The sequence below is a fragment of the Nicotiana tabacum genome, chromosome 14, assembly GCF_000715075.1.
Source record: "Nicotiana tabacum cultivar K326 chromosome 14, ASM71507v2, whole genome shotgun sequence".
NCBI classification, from domain to species: Eukaryota; Viridiplantae; Streptophyta; class Magnoliopsida; order Solanales; family Solanaceae; genus Nicotiana; species Nicotiana tabacum.
Window position 1 is genome coordinate 37,157,312 of NC_134093.1, and position 23,944 is coordinate 37,181,255.

A 23,944-nucleotide genomic window follows, 5' to 3' on the forward strand; every position below is an offset into this window, starting at 1 on the left:
ACTCTAGTGAAATTATACATCGTATATTCTTAAAGAAATAAAATACATATATTTTGTGAAAAATATAATGTATATTTGAATTTTATATACATTATAAATTATATATATATATATATCATCAATATACCGTTTATATTTTGCACTAATATAACATATATATTTGTATACATTATGTGTATATAATAAGTTTATCTGATATATTTTGTTTCTGTACATATATTAATGGCATATTAACATTTTAGATTTTTTTTGTAAGGTGTTTGCTAGTAATATACTTTGAATAATACATGTTGAGAGAGAGAGAAAGAAATGAATTTATATATATATAATCAATATACCGTTTATATTTTGTACTAATATAACATATATATGTGTATACATTATGTGTATATAATAAGTTTATCTGATATATTTTATTTCTGTACATATATTAATGGCATATTAACATTTTAGATTTTTTTTGTAAGGTGTTTGCTAGTAATATACTTTGAATAATACATGTTGAGAGAGAGAAAGAAATGAATGTCGAAAGAGAAAAAAATTGAAAAGAAAAACTCAATTGAAAAGATTAGGGAAAAGATTTATTGTAGATTCAATTATAATATCGGAGGCTCCACGTGAAAGAAATTAGCTATATACTCCCTCCATTCACTTTTAATTGTCCGCCATGGACTTTGCACACCCCTTAAGAAATAATAAATAAAGTGTATAATTTATCATGATACCCATATTAAATGATGCATATTTTTAATGGATTAGAGAATGATTTGACAGAAAAAATGAGTAATTAATATTGTGGGTATAACATGAAAAACAATTTGTCTTCTCTTGATATGCTAAAAGTGACACTACTAGAAAACTGCCTAAAACCGTCCAGAAATACCGACCGAAATCAGTCGGAAAACTGGAAAAATCGATCGATTTCCGACCGACTTTAATCCGTCGAAATTAAGTCGGTCAGTAAAAAGTAGCGACTGAAGTAGGTCGCAATTCCCGACCGATTTTGGTTGGTAAATTAATTTTCACAAACGACCCAAAAAGAAAAATCTACCGAAAAAACCGACCGAAGTCGGTTGGTATTTTTAATTAAATAATTAAACAATGCACCGTATGGGACTCGAACCAGGGTTTGTACTATGGCAGGATACTATTCTACCATTAGACTATTGGTACATTTTGGTTTATGACTTTCTTTTAATTTATTTGTACTTTTTAATTACATTTTCAAGCGAAAATAACCGACCGATTTCAATCAGTTTTTTAAAATGACTGCCTGAAATAACCGACCGATTTCGGTGAGTTTTTTGAATATTAATTTTAATTTATTTTATATGAAAACCCGACTGACTTCGGTCGGTTTCTTAAAAAATAAATTTTGCGGGATGCCAAAATAGTTTCCTGTATTTTTGCGCCAAAAAAAAAGGCGACCGAAATCGATCGGTTGGCCGCGGTCAGTTTTGACCGAATTTCTAGTAGTGTGACAAGTAAAAATGAAAATCTATTTTTAGAATATTGGACAAGTAAAAGTGTACGAAGAGAGTAACTTAATTGTGAGTTTTAAAAAAATCGAAAAGTCAAAATCGTTACTCATCAATCATCAACAAGGTTAAAAATAGATCCCACAATTTGTGTCTTCCGTTCACTCATCAATGTTGTGCATAAATTTTATAATATGCTAGTATTGTAAAAAAAAAGTTGTTATTTATGGAATAAACTAAATTTAATGTTGTTTTTTTAAATACTTTTTGGGAAGGATTAGGCGTGTAAAAAACTCTATTTTTAAAAGAATTTATATGGATAACAACTACATATAAGGCTATAAATTATAACTTTTTTTAATATGAAGGATACATTTGAAATGCCCGAAGATTTTACAGTAAGAAAACTTCTTTGAGTTCCCAATTAGTAATATTGGGTCTCTTTTTCATGAAATGAGTAATACGTCTTTACTGGCGGAGCGAGTTTGAGTCCCGAGTGCGTACAAATTTCCAGAAGAGTGCATTTTTGTTTATTTAGTGAGGTTTTCCTGGCCTGAATCTGGATTAGTCCGAATAAAGAATGCATAAAGAAAAAGAAAATACGAGGCTTTAGAATATCAAGAAATTTCGTTAAGGGACGTTAAATGAGTTGGCCTTTAAGATTTCAAAGGGATGGAATCTATGCTCTCGAGCTTAAGAGAAAATAGCAAGGAAGTATATTGAGGGTAAGGAATCTTTGTTGGCAAAAAAATAAATGTGAACTTTTAAATTTTGACAGAATGTATATAAGTAGGGGTGTTCAAAACCGAACCGAAACCGAAGCTTAATGGCTTATTGGTATCGGTTTAACGGTTTAACGGACGGGGAACGGAATGAATTTTTTTTATAAACGATTTATCGGTTTGGGGGCGGATTATTCAATTTTCTTAACGGATAATCCGTTAACCCGTTAAGAATATATATATATATATATATTAAATAATCAAAAACCATTCTTCCACTTCCAGTACTCTATCTCTATTCTCTATTACTAATTTACTATTAGACATTTAGTTATAATTTACTATTCCATTTAGTTACTATTAGATAATTTTGATGTCATGTATTATACCCAGTGTTCTCTTCTATTTCTTCTGATAGTTATAAGTTGTTAATAGGCTCATCCCCAGAGATGATTCTACTGGGAAATACGTTGGAATACACATCTCTCTATTTCTTCTATTTAGCTCTCTTCTTAGGTGCCATATTCTATAGACTGGAATGTAGTCTGCTGAGCATAGGAATTTTATTTTGAGTCATAGCGGTCAACAAACAATCCGATAAACCGCCCGATAAGAGCTAAACCGATACCAATTCGCCCGATATCTTATCGGGTGGCTAGCGGATTAATACATTTAAAAGTCGATAACCGATAAGCCAAACCGTTAAGAGTATATAACCGCCCAATCCGCCCGATAAGCAGCCCTATATATAAGGCTATCCTTTTTGTAGTTTTAATCCAGTGACTAGAAGATTACTTTTGTTAAGCATGTATGGCTCAGGTTCTCGTGTCCTAAATTGAGATACGGGACTAACATAGTGCAAGGAAATTCTCTGCTGACTTTCTTTTATCACCTCCTATTTTTTGAATCATTTAACTTATATTGACAGTGTAAAAAAAAATTATTACACAATATAAAAGACGGCGGTAAGCTTATGTTTATTTGGAGGGATCATAATACATTATTAAAGTACGTCGTTCGCGATATGTTAACAATAAGAGGTACTGAAATATAGCAAGGAAACCGGCCTTTCTGCTATCACAATAGTCTATTTTATCATTTTTCCTTTCCTGTGGAGTAGTTACTACCTGAGCCATAGAAGATATTTTTTTCTCGATAGTTGCATAAACATATATTACATTTTGGTCTTATTGATTAAAAATTCTATCAGTAGCTACTGCTGTTTTACTAGTTTGTCTGTGCCCCCTTAATGAATTCTCATTGACCACGTCTTATGGAAGATCAATCAATAGCACTAACCCCAGTTTGAAGAAGCTCATATACATACGGCGAAAAATAATACCAAGAGCGAAAGGTTTAACTAATTATAATTCAAAAGCTGAAAATTCACCTCCAGTGACTATCCAATATAATTTAACATATTGTAACAAGTAATCTACCTTACGTTTCAGATTAATAATCTCATTTTTATAGTGAACGTAGAGTTGTAGTTTGGCATTCTACTGTAAAAGTAGATGCATCAGGCCTGGCTTTTATATGCAAAGCAAGTTTATGCAGATGGAATGATGAAAAATGAGCAGTTGCATTATTAATACTATCCTTCGTAGCTTAATTAACGTCGAAATTGTAAGCTAAATAGAACTTCAACAAAAATCAGATATTTCTGTTATTCATGAGGCAAAAGGAAGCAAAACATTTATCATTGTCCACTCTGGTTCTCTTTCTTTTTCAGGTACCAAAAAATTCCCGACATTGCTAGTATACAGACAACACTTCAATAGTGACTTTACACAAGAAATAGGCCAACGCCCAACTGAATCATGTTTGCAGTTTATAACAGTCTATACAACACTTCAAAAATCTCGTCTTCCATAGGCTTTCTCATAACAAGTTCTCACGCAGACGCTCATAATTCTACAACTCGCAAGTGTTCGTGGTGAGAGCTACGATGGACCTGATGATTTTCTTCCTCAAAAGGACTAATTCTTTTTGTAAGTTTGTAATCACTAGCTAGCTTCTCTTCAATGGAACTAGTTTAAATTCACATCTCTGTTTCCCTAATAAAGAGAAAATTTGTATCTTCACATAGATAATTAGATTCCAGGGGCAGTAACTTTTTTTTCCAAAAAATGTAGGTGTCGACACCCTTTCTACCATAGACAACCAGGTCCAAACACTTCTATTGGGGGGTTCTTTTGCTGCTGCTATGGAAGTAACAACTTCAATGCTAATCACAGATAAGGAGGGAAGAGAGCAACCCTTCAATCAATAAAGAAAACTGAGTGGAGCGGTTTTCACTTCATAGACATCAGCTAGAAAAAGAATCCAACTTTTTTCTAGAAAAGGAGTAAAAATGGGAAGGAAGGAGAGGAGAGAGAAGTTGAGTACAAGGTGAAGACAAGGAAACATTTGCGGTTTAGGAGGTTAAGATACTTCAAGATTACAAGGTCGAGCGATGGATCTCTTTTCAGATGATTTTAATATCATGTTTCATTGCATAAGGAACTTGGGCAAAGTGACAAAGGCTATCAGACCAAAAAGGCATGATATGGAAATATAATTGGCAACTCCATTAGATGAGTCTGCCGATAAGAATATTTTGTGAGTGGTGCTGTCCCCTCGAAAACCTCTAACAATCATTGCCTACAAGAAACAGAAAGATTTAGAGTAGTGCATAATAGTAAAACTCAATGCAACCAGCAGACAATCAGATTTATCCCGTTCTCAGGAATGAAGCCCAAAAATAAAACCACAAGTTGCTACAATTAAATTACTAATATGATCCAGTAAACTAATGTTCTACATCCATCAGCATTGCCTCTACTCAGTTAAGTATGAACTCCATGTATTACCGGTTTTTATCCTACAATTAGATCTACACATATCCCTGCCCCCGTGTTAATTCCTATGCTTTAGACATCTAAGACAACTTGGCACCCCCTAAACATTTTGAACCCACTCGACTGCCTCGACAAAGAGCACGTTTTGCTTTAGACATCTGAGTAATCTTCTTTTTCAGGGCTTGTTAAGTATAATAATTGGGATCACATCCTTTCCATCCTCTTAATAATAGCGCAATAGATTCAATCATGTTCTACGTCTTTAAATACTTTAAGTGCTTATAATTCTATCCAACAAATAGTTGCTGGTTCTGACAGTCAGATCATCATAAAATATCCTTATTTCTAGTCATGATGTTGTGCCACATTTCATCTGAAGTTTGTTCCATTCCACCTACTGTTATTTGTGTAATTATTTTCATGATTATACTTTCATCTTTCGATAGTCAAGAATGAAACATATTAACTAAAATACTCTTGTAGAGTACAAAGAGAAAGAGACGAAAAATATCACCCACTTAAAGAAAATTAGCAATACCCAAAAAATGGAGGAGCAACTATTCTTGCAAATGGTAGATAAATGCTAAAATATGACATCATATTGAAAAGTTCATACCTGAGATATTTGCTCCGCGTGAACAAAAATATTTCTGAATATCCGACGAATATATGTGAAGAAAACTGCAAGAGATCGAATTCTGTGTTTTAGAGAGCAGAAAGATAGCTTTTAGGATAAAATCACAGATAAGAAAAGATGAGGGTTTCACAAATTTGAGAATTAACAGCACTTGGTTAGTGTGAAAATGATTTGCATTTAATTGGCATAGAAGCCAGGCAAACATTTGTGTATAGTTGAGAAAAAGCAACAATACTGGAATAGCATCATACGCACTCCATCATTTTTTTTAATCGGTAAAAGGTAACTTTACATATAATAACTTATGTACTCCCATAATTTGAACTATTCTGAGATCCTATTATTCTTTGTGTATAGTATATGGTATTAACATAGTAACTAACTAACTTCAACGAGAATGAACTAGAGAACTATGTTTGCTCGGACTCTAAAAAACGTTGCCACATCCATGTCGGATCCTCTAAAAATGCACTACTTTTGGAGGATTCGACATGCACCTAACAACAGTTTTGAAGAGTCCGAGCAACTAAAGAAAAGAACTGCAAAGAGAAGTGTTATTGGTGAATCACACAGTGCATAATTGCGATGGAGTCGGTTATCTTCAATTATACACTAACCATCTATCGTCTCCAAAATTGTCAACTGCTGCCAATTAATCCTACGAGATACAATACCAAGAGCAACGTTTCTGACCTGCCAAAATTATTACCAAAAAGAATCAGAATTTTCTTACTGTTTCCTGACAATAATCAGTGCATTTCTACCTAGCAATAACTCCATCCCAATTGAATGTAAAAATAAATGTATACATCTTACTCGCCTCATCAAACACAAGATTGATAAATCTCAAGGAGAGCAGAAGAGTAAGGATAACTTCAGCAACAGGGACACCAAAGCTTGCCAAAGGGGATATAAACCACCGCAATGCAAAAGCTATCTGCTCAGGTGTTGTTGTTGATAGGAAAACACTTGCACTTTGGAAGATCTTTAATCAAAAGAGAGTTAATTTGTTAGCAACATTTTCTTTTAGAATTAGAAGGTTACTGGGAGTTAAATTCAGACAAAACTGGAGTCACTGCACATTGATTGTTTTCTTCGGAATTTAGGACGGAACAAAAAATGAAGTCTGTAGGGAAAAATTTAGATTTTGACAAGCGAATATCTTTAATTATCAATCCCTGTACTGCTAGTCAAATCCAGAAAATTTATTAATAAAAAATTTGGTCCATAAGATTTTACGAATTGGATCATTTTAAGATTTCCAAAGACTTCAGCCAAGATGTTCAAAAACTCAACAGATTTTGAATTTTGTACAAGTCGACTTAAGAAGAGCGGCCAGGCCGGACTGTCATTTTCTTGTTAAAGGTGAATGGAGAAATGTTAATATTAAGTGGAAGATCTTCAAGTTTGAACTTAAACGTTAACAAACTGAAACAGGTTTACATTAACCAGATGAGAAAGCAGACATTTGTTTTCATTTGAAAAGTGTACCTTGATGCTACTAGTAGGACTACAGAATTAGTTTGCTATGTTGACTCCACAACAAGTGGCAAGTTGCTACTCACAGTGAAGGTTAAGCATGCTGATGTTGTGGCGGTTGATAAGCCCTTTCTAGTGAGTTGTAATGGCCCCAACTTCAAGATTACATATTTATAACCGTCCAATGACGCAGGAAAAGGTGGTAATCCCATTATTGAAGGTGGGGGAGCTCTTGAAGAGATAAGGGAAGGTGTACTGTCTGTACTTAGGCCCAACATTATAAATAAGATCCCGGACAGCAGTGTGACTCTCCCCAGTTGATCCTGTAACCATATTAGACAATCAACAAGGGAATTCACTAACATTATCAAATTTGTAGTAGAACAAACAAGGCAGATTCTCCATTAGAATTTCAAGAAAACTTTTTGAAGCATAAAGCTCATTAAGATTCAAGGCCAAGCTTACCTTCCACACTTGTTCAGGTTGGACCAAAATAGATAGTATAGCTAAGTACAGAACCAGTGACAAACGCATGATTATATTTGATTTTGCCGGTAAAATAACCAGAGTAAAGAGCCATGCCTGCATAACCAAGAAACAGATATCCAAAGCAAAATTAGTCTTCGACAACCACAAAACGTGGATGAAAGGAATAGAATATATGAATTTTTCTTTCGTCACCGAAAAATAACCTCTTGGTGCCGTTGAAAGCAATCAATGCCAAATATAAAAAGTCTTTTAGGACTTAACAATAAATGCTTGAAGAACTCACGAAAAACAGGTACCACAAACTGTAGCAGTTCTGAATAAAAATATTCTACTATGCTATGGGCAAAACATGAAGCTTTAGCAGGGATATACTCCATCTACTTCCAGCAGCAAAATATTACCACTGTTTTTCTCCAACAAATGGGTTAAGTCTTTGACGACCAACCTAGCCCCACCATATTTCTTATTTTAATTTCCTTTGAAAAATGTATAGGATCTTCTCTATTACGCCTGCTCAATTCTGGAGTTGTGTTAAATAACTAACAATATAAATCTGAAATTAGGATTCCCATGATCAGGGTTCATCAGTTCTACAATTATCCCACTAAAGAACGGGCCAAAATTGAATAATCTAATATAAATAAAAAATCAATGCAGACAATTCACAAATTAAGCTCTGTGAAGCTACTTGGCATAGTGAACTGCATGTAAATCATTATTCACAAACTGCTTCCTATGAGCCAAAGTATACACTTTTTTTGGTGATTCCTTAGCATAGCTAAACACGAAAACTCAATAACTGGACCATAAAATACAATTCAGAAACAACCCACGAACACAGCAAAAACAAGAAAAGCCAATGACGAACCATATTATTCAGTTCAAGAACAACCCAAAAAAAAGAAGGAAAACTACACAAATGAAACAGAAAACTCCCAGTAACTAAATTCAACAAGTTCAACCCTTTTCACACACAAATCCCAAAAGACTTACTCCTAATGTCTCAATTTATGCGACACGCTTCCCTTCTTAGTCATCCAAAAAGAATGCCACCTTTCTATAGAAACAATTTAACTTGAAAATTATAGTTTTACCCTCAATGAGATGATTTATAACAACACAAATATCTGCTTACTTTAGAGTACAAATTTCAAAAGTCATCATTTCTTTCTTAAGCTTTGCCCAGTCAAACGGTGGCACATAAATTGGGATAGAGGGAGTAAAATTTATATCAATTTGATTCTGGGATCAACATAGTGCAAGAAAGTGAAAACTACATATATGAAACACAAAACTCCCAATACTTAAATTTAATAAAGTTGAACACTTTTCACACTAAAAACCTAAAAAGACATAAAAATTATACCAATTTGATTCTGGGGTCAACAGAGTGCAAGAAAGTGAAAGGGGAAGGTATGTACTGAGCAATGGGGCTTGAAGTTGCACCAGATATGGCTCTAAATAGTTTATCAGCTCCAAGAAAGTTTTTTGGGGACCATTTTTCTAAGAATTCAGCCCAGTTCACTGAACCCTTAACACTATCACTATTTGCTGCACAGCTGATAAAGGTTCTTGATTTTTTGGGTTGAAGATGGAGATAAAGGGGCTTTGTTGTTAGGTTTGGAGTGAAGTGGTGGTTGAATATTGGGAAGGATATGGGTCTGAAGGCATGGATTGAAGAAAGTGGGGGTGTTAGTGTTGGGTTGTTGTGGAGGAGCTTAGTATACATGGATGAGGAGGAGGAGATCACAGTTTACACTTTACAGGGGTGTGAAATGAAAGGATTTTTTTTATTTTTTTTATTTGAGTTCCAATTGGGATGTTTTAGGGGGTTTATTTTGGTGGTGTAAATTTCAATTTTGGTCCTCAAGCTTAGACATGGATTGTATTTCGATCCCTGGAGTTAATTTATTTTTTTCCTCATAAAAGTGCAAATATAGGTATTTAATTTGTCTTACATTTGTCCTTTGTATTCTTTATATTTCATGAAAGTTAGCCTCATTAATTTCATCACATTTTAACGATTTATAAAATAAAGACTTTTTATAAGTCTGTAAAGTAAAGACAAGTATAGAGAGAAACTAATATATTATTCAAACTTCAAATTTATGTACATAATGAACTGAAATATCCTATATTTATAGAAGAAAGCAAGTTGTTGTGTAAGTTGCTTCTGCAAGCTGCTGTGTAAGCTGCTACTGTACCAGATATAGATAATTTTCTATCGAGAGTAATGTTTATCCATAACAGAGTACCGAAAGGATAAGCTCATTGTACCAGATATAGATAATCTTCTACCGGGGGTGATATTTATCCATAACGGGGTACCGAAAGGATAAGCTTCTTCAGGAGGCTTATTTCCAATAGAGTACTAAATAGATAAACATATTTACGGTGGAGTCTCATATAAATAAGTTTCTTCTGAAAGCTTATTTACAACGGAGTACTAAATGAACATCCATAATATAATATATTTATAACGCTCTCTCTTAGATGTTCATTAAAAGATAATGTGCCTCATTAAAACCTTACTAGGAAAAACTCCGTGGGAAAAAAATCCTAGTGAAGGAAAAAGAGTACACATATTTAGTAATACGCATAACTAATTGTCTCATTAAAAACTTTATAAGGAAAACCCTGTGGGAAAAACCTTAGTAAGGGAAAAAAGAATATAACGCATATTTTACTCCCCCTGATAAAAATCATGTTTTAAATATTTGAGTCTCCGCATTCCAATCTTGTATACTATCTTCTCAAAAGTTGAAGTTGGCAAAGATTTAGTGAATAAATCTGTCGGATTGTCACTTGAACGAATTTGTTGCACATCAATGTCACCATTTTTCTGAAGATCATATGTGTAGAATAATTTTGGTAAAATGTGTTTCGTTTTATCTCCTTTTATAAATCCTCCCTTTAATTGGGCTATGCATGCAATATTGTCTTCGTATAAAATTGTGGATCTTTTATCACATTCCAAACCACACTTTCCTTGAATAAAATGAATCACTAATCTCAATCATACGCATTCCCTACCTGCTTCATGCATAGCTATTATCTCAGCATGATTTGAAGAAGTAGCAACAATAGATTGTTTTGTGGAGCGCCATGATATGACAGTACCTCCACATGTAAACACGTACCCGGTTTGAGATCGAGCTTTATGTGGATCAGATAAATAACCTGCATCTGCATAACCAACAAGATCTGCACTATCTTTGTTAGAATAAAATAAACCCATATCAAATGTTCCCTTTAAATATCACAATATATGCTTAATCCCGTTCTAATGTCTCAGTGTAGGAGAAGAGCTATATCTTGCTAGTAAATTAACAGAAAATGCTATGTCAGGCCTTGTAGTATTAGCAAGATACATAAGTGCACCAATTGTACTAAGATAAGGTATTTCGGGACCAGGTAGTTCCTCATCCTCTTCTAGAGGTCGGAACAAATCCTTATTCATTTCAAGTGATCGAACAACCATTGGTGTACTCAATGGGTGCGCTTTGTCCATGTAAAAATATTTTAAGACCCTTTCTGTATAGGCAGATTGATGGATAAAGATTTTGTCAGCTAAATATTCAATTTGCAGACCAAGACAAAGTTTTGTCTTTCCAAGATCTTTCATTTCAAACTCTTTCTTAAGATATTCAATTGCCTTTTGGAGCTCTTCTGAAGTTCCAACAAGATTTATGTCATCAACATAAACAACAAATATAACAAATTCTGATGCCATTTTTTTTTAATATAAAAATAGATGGATAAATAACATCATTTATGTAACCCTCTTTCAGCAAATATTCACTAAGGTGATTATACCACATACACCCAGATTGCTTTAAACCATATAAAGATCTTTGTAATCTGATTGAATACATTTCCCGAGATTTTGGATTTGCTTTAGGTATTTTAAGTCCTTAGGGGATTTTCATATAAATTTTATTATCAAGTGAACTGTACAGATAAGCTGTAACTACATCCATTAGATGTATTTCAGGCTTTTCATGTAGTGCTAAACTGATGAGATATCAAAATCTTATGGCATCCATAACAGGTGAATATGTTTCATCAAAATTGACTCCAGGTCATTGTGAGAATCCTTGTGTGACAAGGCGAGCTTTGTATCTTTCAATTTCATTTTTATCATTCTTTTTTCGCACAAAAACCCATATATGACCAATTGATTTTATACCAGCAGGTGTTTGGACTACTGGTCCAAATACCTCTCTTTTACCAAGTACGTTCAATTCTGATTGAATTGCCTCTTGTTGTTTTGGCCAATCAGATCTTTATCGACATTCTTCGACAGATCGGAGTGTTAGATCCTCACTATCTTGCATAATGTTAAGTGCAACATTATATGCAAAAATATTATCCACCACTATTTCAGATCAATTTAAATTAATCCCTTCACGAGTAGAACTTATAAAAAGCCTCTCACTCACTTGAGTCTCGGGTTCATTGATTTCTTGAGGAATCTCAGAACTAATCAGATCTTGGGTCTCTTAAGGGGATCCATTCGTAGTATCGTTATCATTTGTCGATTTTCTTTTTCTAGGATTTCGATCCTTAGAACCCAAAGGCCTACCACGCTTCAGGCGTGCTTTAGGTTTACTAGCTCTCAGGCTAGTAGATGGTCCTGCTGAAACATCAATTCGGATAGGCACATTCTCTGCAGGGATATGTGACTTAGTTATCCTTTTCAAATCAGTAAACGCGTCTGGCATTTGATTTGCTATATTTTGTAAATGGATGATCTTCTGGACCTTCTAATTACATATAGGGGTACGTGGATCAAAATGGGATAATGATGAAACTTTTCACACAATTTCTCTTTGGATTTCTTTTTTCTCTCCCTGAGTAAGTAAATCTCCCTTCAATAGTTCAAGATAGCGAATAATAGAGGGTGATTCAAACCCAACATATATTCCTAACCTTCTATGCGGGCCTATCTTACTGCACTGTGGTGATGCTACTGGCATATATACACCACATCCAAAAATTCGAAGATGGGTAATATTTGGTTCATGACCAAAAACTAATTGTGACAAAGAATATTTATTATAATGTATCAGTCTGAGGCGGATAAGTGATGATGCATGCAAGATAGCATGGCCCCAAACACTAGTGGGCAATTTTGTTTTCATAAGTAGTGGTCTTGCTATCAATTGCAGGCGTTTAATAAATGACTCTGCAAGGCCATTTTGAGTATGAACATAAGCTACAGGATGTTTAACTTTTATCCCAACTGATAGACAATAATCATCAAAAGCTTGAGATGAGAATTCTCCAGTATTATCAAGGTGAATAGCATTTATAGTATAATCTGGGAATTGTGCCCTTAATCGAATTATTTGGGCTAATAGCTTTGCAAACGCCAGGTTGCGAGATGATAGTATGCACACATGAGACAATCTTGAAGATGCATCTATTAGGATCATAAAATATCTAAACAACCCACTTGGTGGGTGAATAGGTCCACATATATCCCCATGTATACGTTCTAAAGAGGCGGGGGATTCAATGCCAACCTTCATTGGTGATGGTCTAGTGATTATTTTGCCTTGATAACAAACATCACAAAAAATTTCATTATTTGTAAGAATCTCCAGGTTCTTTAATGGATGGCCACTCGAATTTTCAGTAATTCGGTTCTTTAATGGATGACCACTCGAATTTTCAGTAATTCGTCTCATCATTATTGATCCAGGATAACCCAAACGACCATGTCAAAGCACAAAAATATTTGAATCAGTAAACTTTTGGTTTACGATAGAGTGTGCTTCAACTGTACTAATCTTTGAATAGTATAAGCCAGAAGATATAGTTGGTAACTTTTCTACAATGCACTTCTCGCCAGAAATATTCTTTGTAATACAAAGATATTCCATATTTATTTCATCTATCGTCTCACCATGATACCCATTTCAGTGGATACCTATAAACCTCAACAAATTTCTTCGGGACTTGGAGGAGAATAATGCATTGTCTATTATAAGTTTTGTTCCCTTAGACAGAAATATAGTGGCTCTTCCGGAGCCTTCAATCAAACTTATATTACCAGAAATTGTTGAAACATTTTCTTTTTCCTTATGCAAATAAGAAAATTATTTCTGATCTTTTAATATGGCATGAGTTGTTCCACTATCAATTACACAAATATCTTCATGATTGGTCTTTGATCCAAACATAATTTGAGGATTATCCATATTCTTCAAAATGACATAAACAAAATAAATATGATAGTAAACATTATTATCAAAGCATAATTTTTATTTATGAAGTTTAATTACATAACCATACTATCTACTACAATCAACAAAAATTAAAGTATTTATATTTCTATAGGTTAATCACTGATCACATGACATGTTTCTCCTTCGGGGAGTGCAAAGTAATCAGCTACATCCAAATGCATGAAGTCAAAATTATCTTCACAAATAAAATTTGCTTCAGCATTTTTCTCTATCTTCTTTAGGGAGGCTTGATAAAGCTCAACCAGGTGTTTTGGCATACAACAAGTACGTGACCAGTGCCCTTTTCCTCCACATCTATAACAAGCATTTTTTGCATTTGTTGCTTGCACCGCTTCATGCTTTTGTTTCATCCTTTTTCACTGCTGATGGTGAAGAGGGTTCTTTGGTGCATTATTATTACCACGATTAGAATTTCTTCCCCGACCACGACCATGACCACGACTAGGGCCACGACCTCTTCCACGCTTAGCTTGGTGGAAGTTCGTCTCATTCACTTCATAATAGCATCAAGGACACGGATAGAGTTTTGGAAGCTCCAAGGCCATTTACAAGATCTCAAGCTAAAGAGTTGCACTCTAAGGTTGCTGGACTTCAATGGCAAATAAAGAAGCTTTTAATTGTAGAGGAAGAGCTCAAGCCCAAAGTAGATGAATTATCCAAGTTTTATAATTATTTGGTGATCCAAATTAAAGTCCAATAGGAGGAAGATTGGGCCACCAAATCAGCCCTTGAAGTCCACCAAAGGGGCTCAAAATGAGCTTAAAAGAGGTCCAAAAGGGGGTGTTTCAAAGGGAGCCCAATTGGAGTCCAAATCAATGGCCCAAACTAGAAGCTTTAAGGTCCAAATCTGCCCCAAAGGGATTTGGCCGCCCCCTCCCCTCCCCCACCTAATTGTAATGACTTTTCTTACTCCTTAGCAATCACCCTACCTAATTGTAATGACTTTGTATGCCTTAGCAACCACCCTACCTAATTTTAAGGACTTTTTCTGCCTTAGTACTCCTATAAATAAGGAGTTCTTCTCATTCATTGAGACACTTCATTATTGATTAAGTATATCATACTTTGAGAGTTCTTTGAACCTTTGTTACTTGTGCTTTGAGATTTATCTTTCAACCTTTACTAGTTCATAGTTCAAGGTAGTAAGATTACTTCTCTATTGTGATATTTTTGATTTCTTTGTGGTATTCTTAGAAGGCGATTAATACTAGTTATTAATTGTTGTCTCAAGTTACTCGTAAAGCGGTCAAGATCCGAATCTATTATTTTGATTTGGTTTTTAAGTAAAGGCGTTTGATTTCTTCAATAAATCAAGACGTTGTTGCTTTGATCTTATCAAGGCTATAGAACTTGCGTTCTTGGAAGTTCTTGGAATTCTTTCCTTGAATTTTCCCATATCCTTTATTTTCTGCCCTTTAGTTCTAGTTGTTTAATTCTTTATTGTTATTGCTTCCGCATTTACTTTTCAAATTCTTACTCTAGTTTGGATTCCCGACCTTGTCGTTATCAAGTGGTATCAGAGCGGTTCTATCAAGGTTTCGTTCTTGATAATTCTGGAGATTTCTTGAATACTAAGAGCAAAAAAAAAGTTTAAAAAAAAAAATGAAAATCAATTTTTTTTAAAAATATTGCTTGCTCTCTAGGAACTTTCTTTTGTATCTAATTTGTTTCCAAAAACTATCAAAGGAAACAAGAAGAGGGGATCCCAGATTTCAAAGATAAGACAAAAATTCAATTTTTCTTACTCTTTCTAATCTAAATATATAATCATTTCCTTTTTGTTCGTGTCTTGTTTCAACCGAGCCTAATAGTTCTAGGATTTAGTTCTTCTTTCATTTGTTCCCCAAAAATCTATATTTTACTAAGAACTTTATACAAGTTGGGTTTAACTATAAATCTACAAAGTATTTCGTTCAAAGGTTATTTCGAGAGAGAAAAAAGGCAAAGTGTGTGTGAGAACAATTGAGGAAAAATTTAATTTTCTAATACAGTTTAATTATTTAAGATGTCACATACAGGTAGTGATGATGAACGAAGGGTTCTTCAAGAAGCCAAAATCAAAGCAAGAAATGATTTTACCTTGCAAGCTATGCATCAATAATTCGAAAGGTGGAATTTGCAACTCCAAGAGATGAGGGACACCATTGCTGAGCAAAATGATATAATAGCTGAACTTAGAAGGGAAAATAATGTTAGGCCCCAAGCTAGGAGAAATGTACCCCTTGCTCCCATTGTAAATCAAGAAAACCCAATAGATGATTTTAATGATATCGATTTTGATAGGGTGGGAATAGATAGGAGGGGAAAAAGAGGTAGAGTAGAAGATGATAATATAAGTAGTATAAAGATAAAAATACCATCTTTCAAGGGAACAAGGGATCCAGACTTGTACCTTGATTGGGAGAGAAAGGTTGAAGCCATATTTGACTGCCACAACTACTCTGAGGGTAAGAAGGTTAAACTTGCTATTGTTGAGTTTTCTGACTATGCTGCTATTTGGTGGAAAAAGCTTACTAGGGACAGATTGCAAGAAGGACAAGCACCAATTGCTACTTGGGCTGAGATGAAGAGGGTGATGAGAAAGAGATTCATACCATCACACTTTCAAAGAGAGCTACAACAACGCCTTCAAACATTGAAGCAAGGGTCCATGTCTGTGGATGAGTACTTTAAGGCTATGGATATGGCTATGATCCAAGCTAATTGTATGGAGGAAGAAGAGGCTACAATGGTTAGGTTTTTAAATGGTTTAAATAAGGAAATAGCTGATGTAGTAGAATTACAACAATACGTAACAATAGATGAGTTAGTTGATTTGTCTGTAAAGGTAGAAAATCAAAATAAAAGAAAGCAAGTTAGCTCATGGAAAGGTCGGTCAAACACCATCTCCAAGAAGCCATGGTCGAATCAAGAGATGAAGAGTTCTTCTAGACCTCAAGAAGACAAGGATAAAGGTAAATTTGAGAACAAAGATGGAGGTAAAACCTTTAACCCTAAACCTTTTACACATTCTAGTTCTATTCAATGTTATAAATGTAAAGGAAGGGGACATATGATGCATGAATGTCCAAGTAGAAGAAACATCATTCTTAGAGAAGATGGAGGATATGAGAGTGAAAAAAGTGAGGGAGAAGAAGAGGGAGATGTGAGTAATGATGATGATATAGAACTACCTAATGATAGCATGATTGGGGTAGTTAGGAGGATTGTGACTATCAATTTGGGAAGCAATAGTGAAGAACAAAGGGAGAATATATTCCATACTAGGTGTGGGATAAAGGGGAAAACTTGTTCTATGATCATTGATAGTGGTAGTTGTGCTAATGTGGTGAGTTCATACTTTGTGAAAAAATTGGGACTTGCATGCATAAAACACCCTACTCCCTATAGACTCCAATGGTTAAATGATAGTGGTGAACTAAAGGTAAACAAATAATGCATGATTTCATTCAATGTTGGTAGATATGAGGATGATATTCTTTGTGACATAGTCCCTATGCAAGCTTGTCATATCTTACTGGGTCGTCCTTGGCAGTATGATAGGAATGTTTTTCATGATGGAAGGAAGAATAGATATTCTCTTGAGCTAAATGGCAGGAAATTTACTCTTGCACCTTTATCTCCTTCTCAAGTGTTTGAAGATCAAAAGAGATTAAGGGAAACAATAGGAAAACCAAGGGGAGGGATAAAAAGTGAGCTTGAGGAAAAAGAAAAGAAAGGAGGCCAAGAGTTGGAAAAAAAGAGAGATGGTCGAGAGAAAGAGAGAGAGGGCAACAATTTGAGAGAAGAGATAAAAAGGGGCTTGAATGAAAAAATAGAAAGTCTTGGTGAGAGGAAAGAGGCTAAGGAAATAAAAAAATGAGTTTTTATATAAAAGCCAAAGAGTGTTTAAATGCAAGAAAAGAGGGGTTGCCTATAATACTACTTACTTACAAAGAAGTTTTGATTAATTCTGAGTTACTAACTTCTTCTTTGCCAAGTAGTATTTCTTCTCTTTTGCAGGATTTTGAAGATGTCTTTCCTGAAGATATTCCTAATGGATTGCCACCTTTACGTGGCATTGAGCATCAAATTGATTTCTTGCCTGGATCACAAATCCCAAATAGGCCTGCTTATAGGAGTAATCCAGAAGACACAAAAATGCTTCAAAGGCAAGTTGAGGAGCTGCTTGAGAAAGGCTTTGTGAGAGACAGCATGAGCCCTTGCTCTGTTCCCGTCCTATTGGTACCCAAAAAGGATGGAACTTGGAGGATGTGCGTGGGTTGTAGAGCAATCAACAAGATAACGGTAAAGTATCGTCATCCTATTCCTCGTCTTGATGACATGTTGGATCAATTACATGGATCCAAAATCTTTTCTAAAATTGATCTAAAAAGTGATTACCATCAGATTCGAATGAATCCTGGAGATGAATGGAAAACTGCTTTTAAGACCAAATATGGGCTTTATGAGTGGTTAGCTATGCCTTTTGGCTTGACTAATATACCTAGCACTTTCATGAGATTAGTGAATCATATCTTTAAGGATTTTCATGGAAAATTTATTGTGTTTTACTTCGATGATATCTTGATCTTTTCTAATACTTTAGAAGAGCATGTAGAACACCTAAAACAAGTTTTTGAAGTTCTTAGAAAGCAACTCTTATTTGCTAATCTTAAAAAGTGTACTTTTTGTGTGGATCGTGTGATTTTCTTGGGTTTTGTGGTTAGTTCTAAAGGAGTTGAGGTTGATGAAGAGAAAATTAAAGCAATAAAAGAATGGCCAAAACCTAAGAGTGTAACTGAAGTTAGGAGTTTTCATGGACTTGCTAGTTTTTATAGGAGGTTGTGAGAGACTTTAGCACCATTGCTTCTCCTTTAACTGAAGTTATTAAAAAGGATAAGATTTTTACATGGGGAAAAGAACAAGATGATGCTTTTAACTTGTTGAAAGAAAGTTATGTTCTGCTCCATTGTTACAATTGCCTGATTTTTCTAAATCTTTTGAAATGGAATGTGATGCTTCTGGCAAAGGAATAGGTGTTGTTTTGATGCAGGATTCTAAACCTATTGCCTACTTTAGTGAGAAGTTGAGTGGAGCCACATTGAACTATTACACTTATGACAAAGAGTTATATGCTTTGGTAAGGGCTTTAGCCACATGGCAACATTACCTGTGGCCAAGAGAGTTTGTCATTAAAACTGACCATGAATCCTTGAAATACTTGAAGAGTCAAGGTAAGCTTAGTAGAAGGCATGCTAAGTGGGTTGAATTCATTGAAACTTTTCCTTATGTAATTTCTTACAAACAAGGGAAAGAGAATGTTATTGCGGATGCACTTTCAAGAAGGTATGTCTTAGTTTCTACCCTGACTTCTAAATTGATGGGTTTTGATCAAATCAAGGGACTTTATGCTAATGATGTTGATTTTGGCAAATTTTTTGCAGATTGTAAGTTGGGTCCTTTTGAGAGGTTTAACCTCAAAGATGGGTTTCTCTTTAAGAAAAATAAGTTGTGTATCCCTAATTGCTCTTTATGTGAAGTATTTGTAAGGGAAGCACATTGTGGAGGGCTTATGGGTCACTTTGGAGTCCCAAAGACGCTAGACATACTTGCTGAAAATTTCTTTTGGACTGAAATGAGAAAAGATGTTGAAAGAATGTATGCACAGTGTTTGGAATGTAAACAAGCTAAATCTAAAGTGTTGCCACATGGTCTTTACACGCCACTACCTGTTCTTACTTCACCTTGGATTGATATTTCTATGGATTTTATGTTAGGTTTTCCTAGAACAAGGTATGGTAAGGATAGTATATATGTTGTGGTAGATAGATTCTCCAAAATGGCTCGTTTTATTCCTTGTTTAAAGACTAATGATGCTTCACATGTTGCTGATCTTTTTGTAAAAGAAGTTGTCAAATTGCATGGTATACCTAGAACTATCGTTAGTGATAGGGATGTTAAGTTTTTGAGCCACTTTTGGCGTGTATTTTGGGGGAAGTTAGGCACTAAATTGTTGTTTTCTACTTCTTGTCACCCACAAACTGATGGACAAACTGAAGTAGTTAATAGAACCTTAGGAAACATGTTGAGGGCTACGTTGAAAGGTAAATTAACTTCTTGGGAGGCTCACTTACCTATGATTGAATTTGCTTATAATAGAACAATCCATTCTTCTACAGGTATGTCTCCTTTTGAGGTTGTTTATGGTTTTAATCCCTTCACTCCCCTTGATTTATTACCATTACCTACTAATGATATTGTTAATCTTGATGGTAGGACAAAGTCTGAGATGATGAAAAAAATTCATGAACAAACAAGGCTTGCAATTAAGAAGAAAAATGAGCAAACTGCCTTGAGAAAGAATAAGGGTAGAAAACAAGTAATTTTGAAACCTGGAGATTTAGTTTGGGTTCACTTTAGAAAGGAGATATTTCCCTCCAAAAGGAAGTCAAAGTTGTACCCTAGAGGAGATGACCCATTACAAGTCCTTGAAAGGATTGGAGACAATGCTTACAAGCTGGACCTAGCTGGTGAGTTCCAAGTAAGTGCTACATTCAATGTTGCTGACTTGTCTTTGTTTGATGTAGGATCGAATTCGGGGACGAATTCTTTTCAAGAAGACGAGAATGATAGCATCAAGGACAAGGATAGAGTTTTGGAAGCTCCAAGGCCATTTACAAGATCTCAAGCTAAAGAGTTGTACTCTAAGGTTGTTGGACTTCAATGGCAAATAAAGAAGCTTTTAATTATAGAGGAAGAGCTCAAGCCCAAAGTAGATGAATTATCCAAGTGTTATAATTATTTGGTGATCCAAATTGAAGTCAAAGAGGAGGAAGATTGGGCCACCAAATCAGCCCTTGAAGTCCACTAAAGGGGCTCAAAATGAGCTTAAAAGAGGTCCAAAAGGGGGTGTTTCAAAGGGAGCCTAATTGGAGTCCAAATCAATGGCCCAAACTAGTTGCTTTAAGGTCCAAATCTGCCCCAAAGGGATTTGGCCGCCCCCCACCTAATTGTAATGACTTTTCTTACTCCTTAGCAATCACCCTACCTAATTGTAATGACTTTTTATGCCTTAGCAATCACCCTACCTAATTTTAAGGACTTTTTGTGCCTTAGTACTCCTATAAATAAGGAGTTCTTCTCATTCATTGAGACACTTCATTATTGATTAAGTATATCATACTTTGAGAGTTCTTTTGAACCTTTGTTACTTGTGCTTTGAGATTTATCTTTCAACCTTTACTAGTTCATAGTTCAAGGTAGTAAGATTACTTCTCTATTGTGATATTTTTGATTTCTTTGTGGTATTCTTAGAAGGCGATTAATACTAGTTATTAATTGTTGTCTCAAGTTACTCGTAAAGCGGTCAAGATCCGAATCTATTGTTTTGATTTGCTTTTAAGTAAGGGCGTTTGATTTCTTCAATAAATCAAGACGTTGTTGCTCTGATCTTGTCAAGGCTATAGAACTTGCGTTCTTGGAATTCTTTCCTTGAATTTTTCCATATCCTTTATTTTTTGCCCTTTAGTTCTAGTTGTTCAATTCCTTATTGTTATTGCTTCCGCATTTACTTTTCAAATTCTTACTCTAGTTTGGATTCCCGACCTTGTCATTATCATTTCAGGAAATGTATAAGAACCAGTAAGTCGACTTTCATGGTTTTTCATTAATAGCCCATTATGTTGCTCGTCTATAAGAAGATGTGAGATAAGTTCAGAATATTTTTTGAAACCCATCTCTCGATATTGCTGCTGCAGGAGCATATTCGAGGCATGAAAATTGGTGAAAGTTTTCTCCAACATATCATGATCAGTAATATTATCACCACATAATTTTAATTGGGAAACAATTCGGAACATAGTAGAATTATACTCACTGATAGGTTTAAAATCTTATAGCCTTAGATGAGTCCAATCATAACGTGCCTGTGAAAGAACGACCATCTTCAGGTGGTCATATCTATCTTTCAAATTATTTCACAGTATGACTGGATCTTTAATAGTGAGATATTTCATTTTCAAGCCTTCATCAACGTGATGGCGCAGGAATATCATTGCTTTGGCACGGTCGATGGTAGGCTATAACTTTGTATTTTGGCCACTATTTTCACTCTAAATTGTTTCACTTTACTGATGTTTGAGCGTTAAAAGGAAGTAAATTGCTCTGACTGAGTACTTTATGCTTTACAAGAGCAATTTCGGGCTACAATGAGGTTAGGGACGATTCTTTGAGCTGATATGGAGCGTAGAAGGCCAAGTAAAAGCTTATGGAATAAATTGAGAATTCGTTCGAGGATTAAAGGAGGTTAGCGCACTTAAAAAGAAGAATGAAGAAGAGTACAGAAAATTGCCCAGGTGCACGGCCACGCACTGACCGCGCTCTGGGCCGCGCAAGTCAAGCAGAAACTGGCCAAAGTGCGTGGCCAGATGCGCGGTCACCTGCGCAGGTGCGCGACCGTGCACGTCCTTCTGAGAAAAAATATTTTAGGGCTAAAATTATAATTTCTGAGGCAACTTCCCTTGACCTATATGAAGCCCAGCTCGTCCAAAAAAGGGTATCTTGGTTTTTAGAAGAACTATGAAGGCAAGAACAGGCAAGGAGCAAGACGGAAGATTTGGTAACGAGTTTTTATCTTTCTTATTCCCTTTTTTCTAGTATTGGTGATGAATTCTTATATTGTGGTTGTGAAAACAATTATGAGTAGCTAAAATTTGTATTCTATGGTTTGATGGAACCTCTTGGAGGATGAATTTTTGTTGCGTTTAATATAAATTTGCCATTGGATTTTCTCTACTAGTTCAACTACGTGATTATTGTGGTTGATTGAAGGGCCCTCAATCGGTTATGCCTAATTAGTGTGTATTACTTGGAAAAGGGTACATATTTAGGTATTTGTTGAACAACATCACTCCTAACATATTTGAGGAATCAATATGGAGGGTTTAAAGGTGGGATTGGGAATAACAAAACCTTGGTGCGATCTTAGTGAGCGGTAAACTAGTGCTAGCTAGCGTAGTTCGGAAGAATAAGCGTAGTAAATTGTTGTATTTTCTCGGAAGAGAATTACGACACCTAAAGTGTTCATGATCGGTAGAGAGTATCTAGGAAAATTTATAGGAGACGTAGCAGAGAGGATTCCGATAAGAGGGGAAATCATAACCCTAGGTCTTTCCAATCTTGTCTACAACATTTGCTTTGTTAGTAATAAAATTACAGCTTTTTAATTATCTTGTTGTTAGTTGGTAAACACTCCACTCATTATTTAATATTTTTGGAAGTTGATTACTTGAATTCTAGTGAAACTAGCAGTTGTGATTAATACGTTAATTCCTTGTGGGATTCGACCCCAGACTTGTAAACCGAATTATATTTTCAACGACCGCTTAGTCCTTTTTATAAGGTATAGTTGGGCGTGATTAAATTTTGGCCCCGCTACCGGAGAATTTAACGGTATTATTAATTAAAACTAGAAGAATAGCTAGAATTCGTAGTTTAGTCAGCTTTCTAGACTTGAAATTCATTATATTGAAATTCTAACGTTTGTAGTCTTGGGTATTACAGGTGCATGCCTAGAAACTTCTCAAGAGTTGGTGAATTGTTTGAAGCATTATCGGATCTTGAGAAAATTTTCAAGTATTAAATCATGCAAACAAGAAGAACAAACGACAACAGAACTCAACAGAACGAATTGAACTAGACATGGGTGATGTAATAGACAACCCAAACAACAGAAATAATGGGAATGACCCGAACAATCAGGGTGTGGAACCTCTTGTGCCAGAAGAAGCCTTATATGATTGGGCACAACCCACCGCTGAAAATCTAGCAACCGCAATTGCAGTCCCTCAAATACAAGCGGAGTCATTTCAAATCACAAATAACATGCTACATCTATTGCAGAACAATGGACTGTTCTCCGGGTCTTACATTGAAGATCCATAATAGCATCTGAAAAACTTTTTGTCAATTTGTGTCACGCAAAAGCAATCGAATGTGACACCGGAAGTAATTAGATTGTTGTTGTTTCCATTCTCAGTGACTGGAGAAACTCAAACTTGTCTTA

The 23,944-nt window shown here is 35.1% G+C and overlaps 1 protein-coding gene across 2 annotated transcripts; it reads right to left on the reverse strand.

The window, feature by feature from the left end:
• Positions 1-3,842: 3,842 nt before the first annotated feature.
• LOC107772349 (protein ABCI12, chloroplastic) lies at positions 3,843-9,438 on the reverse strand. Of its 2 annotated transcripts, none has more exons than XM_016591848.2 (7): positions 9,012-9,438; positions 7,622-7,738; positions 7,243-7,479; positions 6,498-6,662; positions 6,295-6,370; positions 5,657-5,721; positions 3,843-4,843 (listed from the first exon to the last, which is right to left on the reverse strand). In XM_016591848.2, the coding sequence occupies exons 1-7, from the start codon at positions 9,372-9,374 to the stop codon at positions 4,691-4,693; spliced, it is 1,176 nt and encodes a 391-aa protein (XP_016447334.1). In that variant the 5' UTR covers positions 9,375-9,438; the 3' UTR covers positions 3,843-4,690. The 2 variants fall into 2 exon arrangements, with proteins under 2 accessions (XP_016447334.1, XP_075085604.1); XM_075229503.1 differs by having other exon boundaries at positions 9,067-9,415.
• Positions 9,439-23,944: the final 14,506 nt, after the last annotated feature.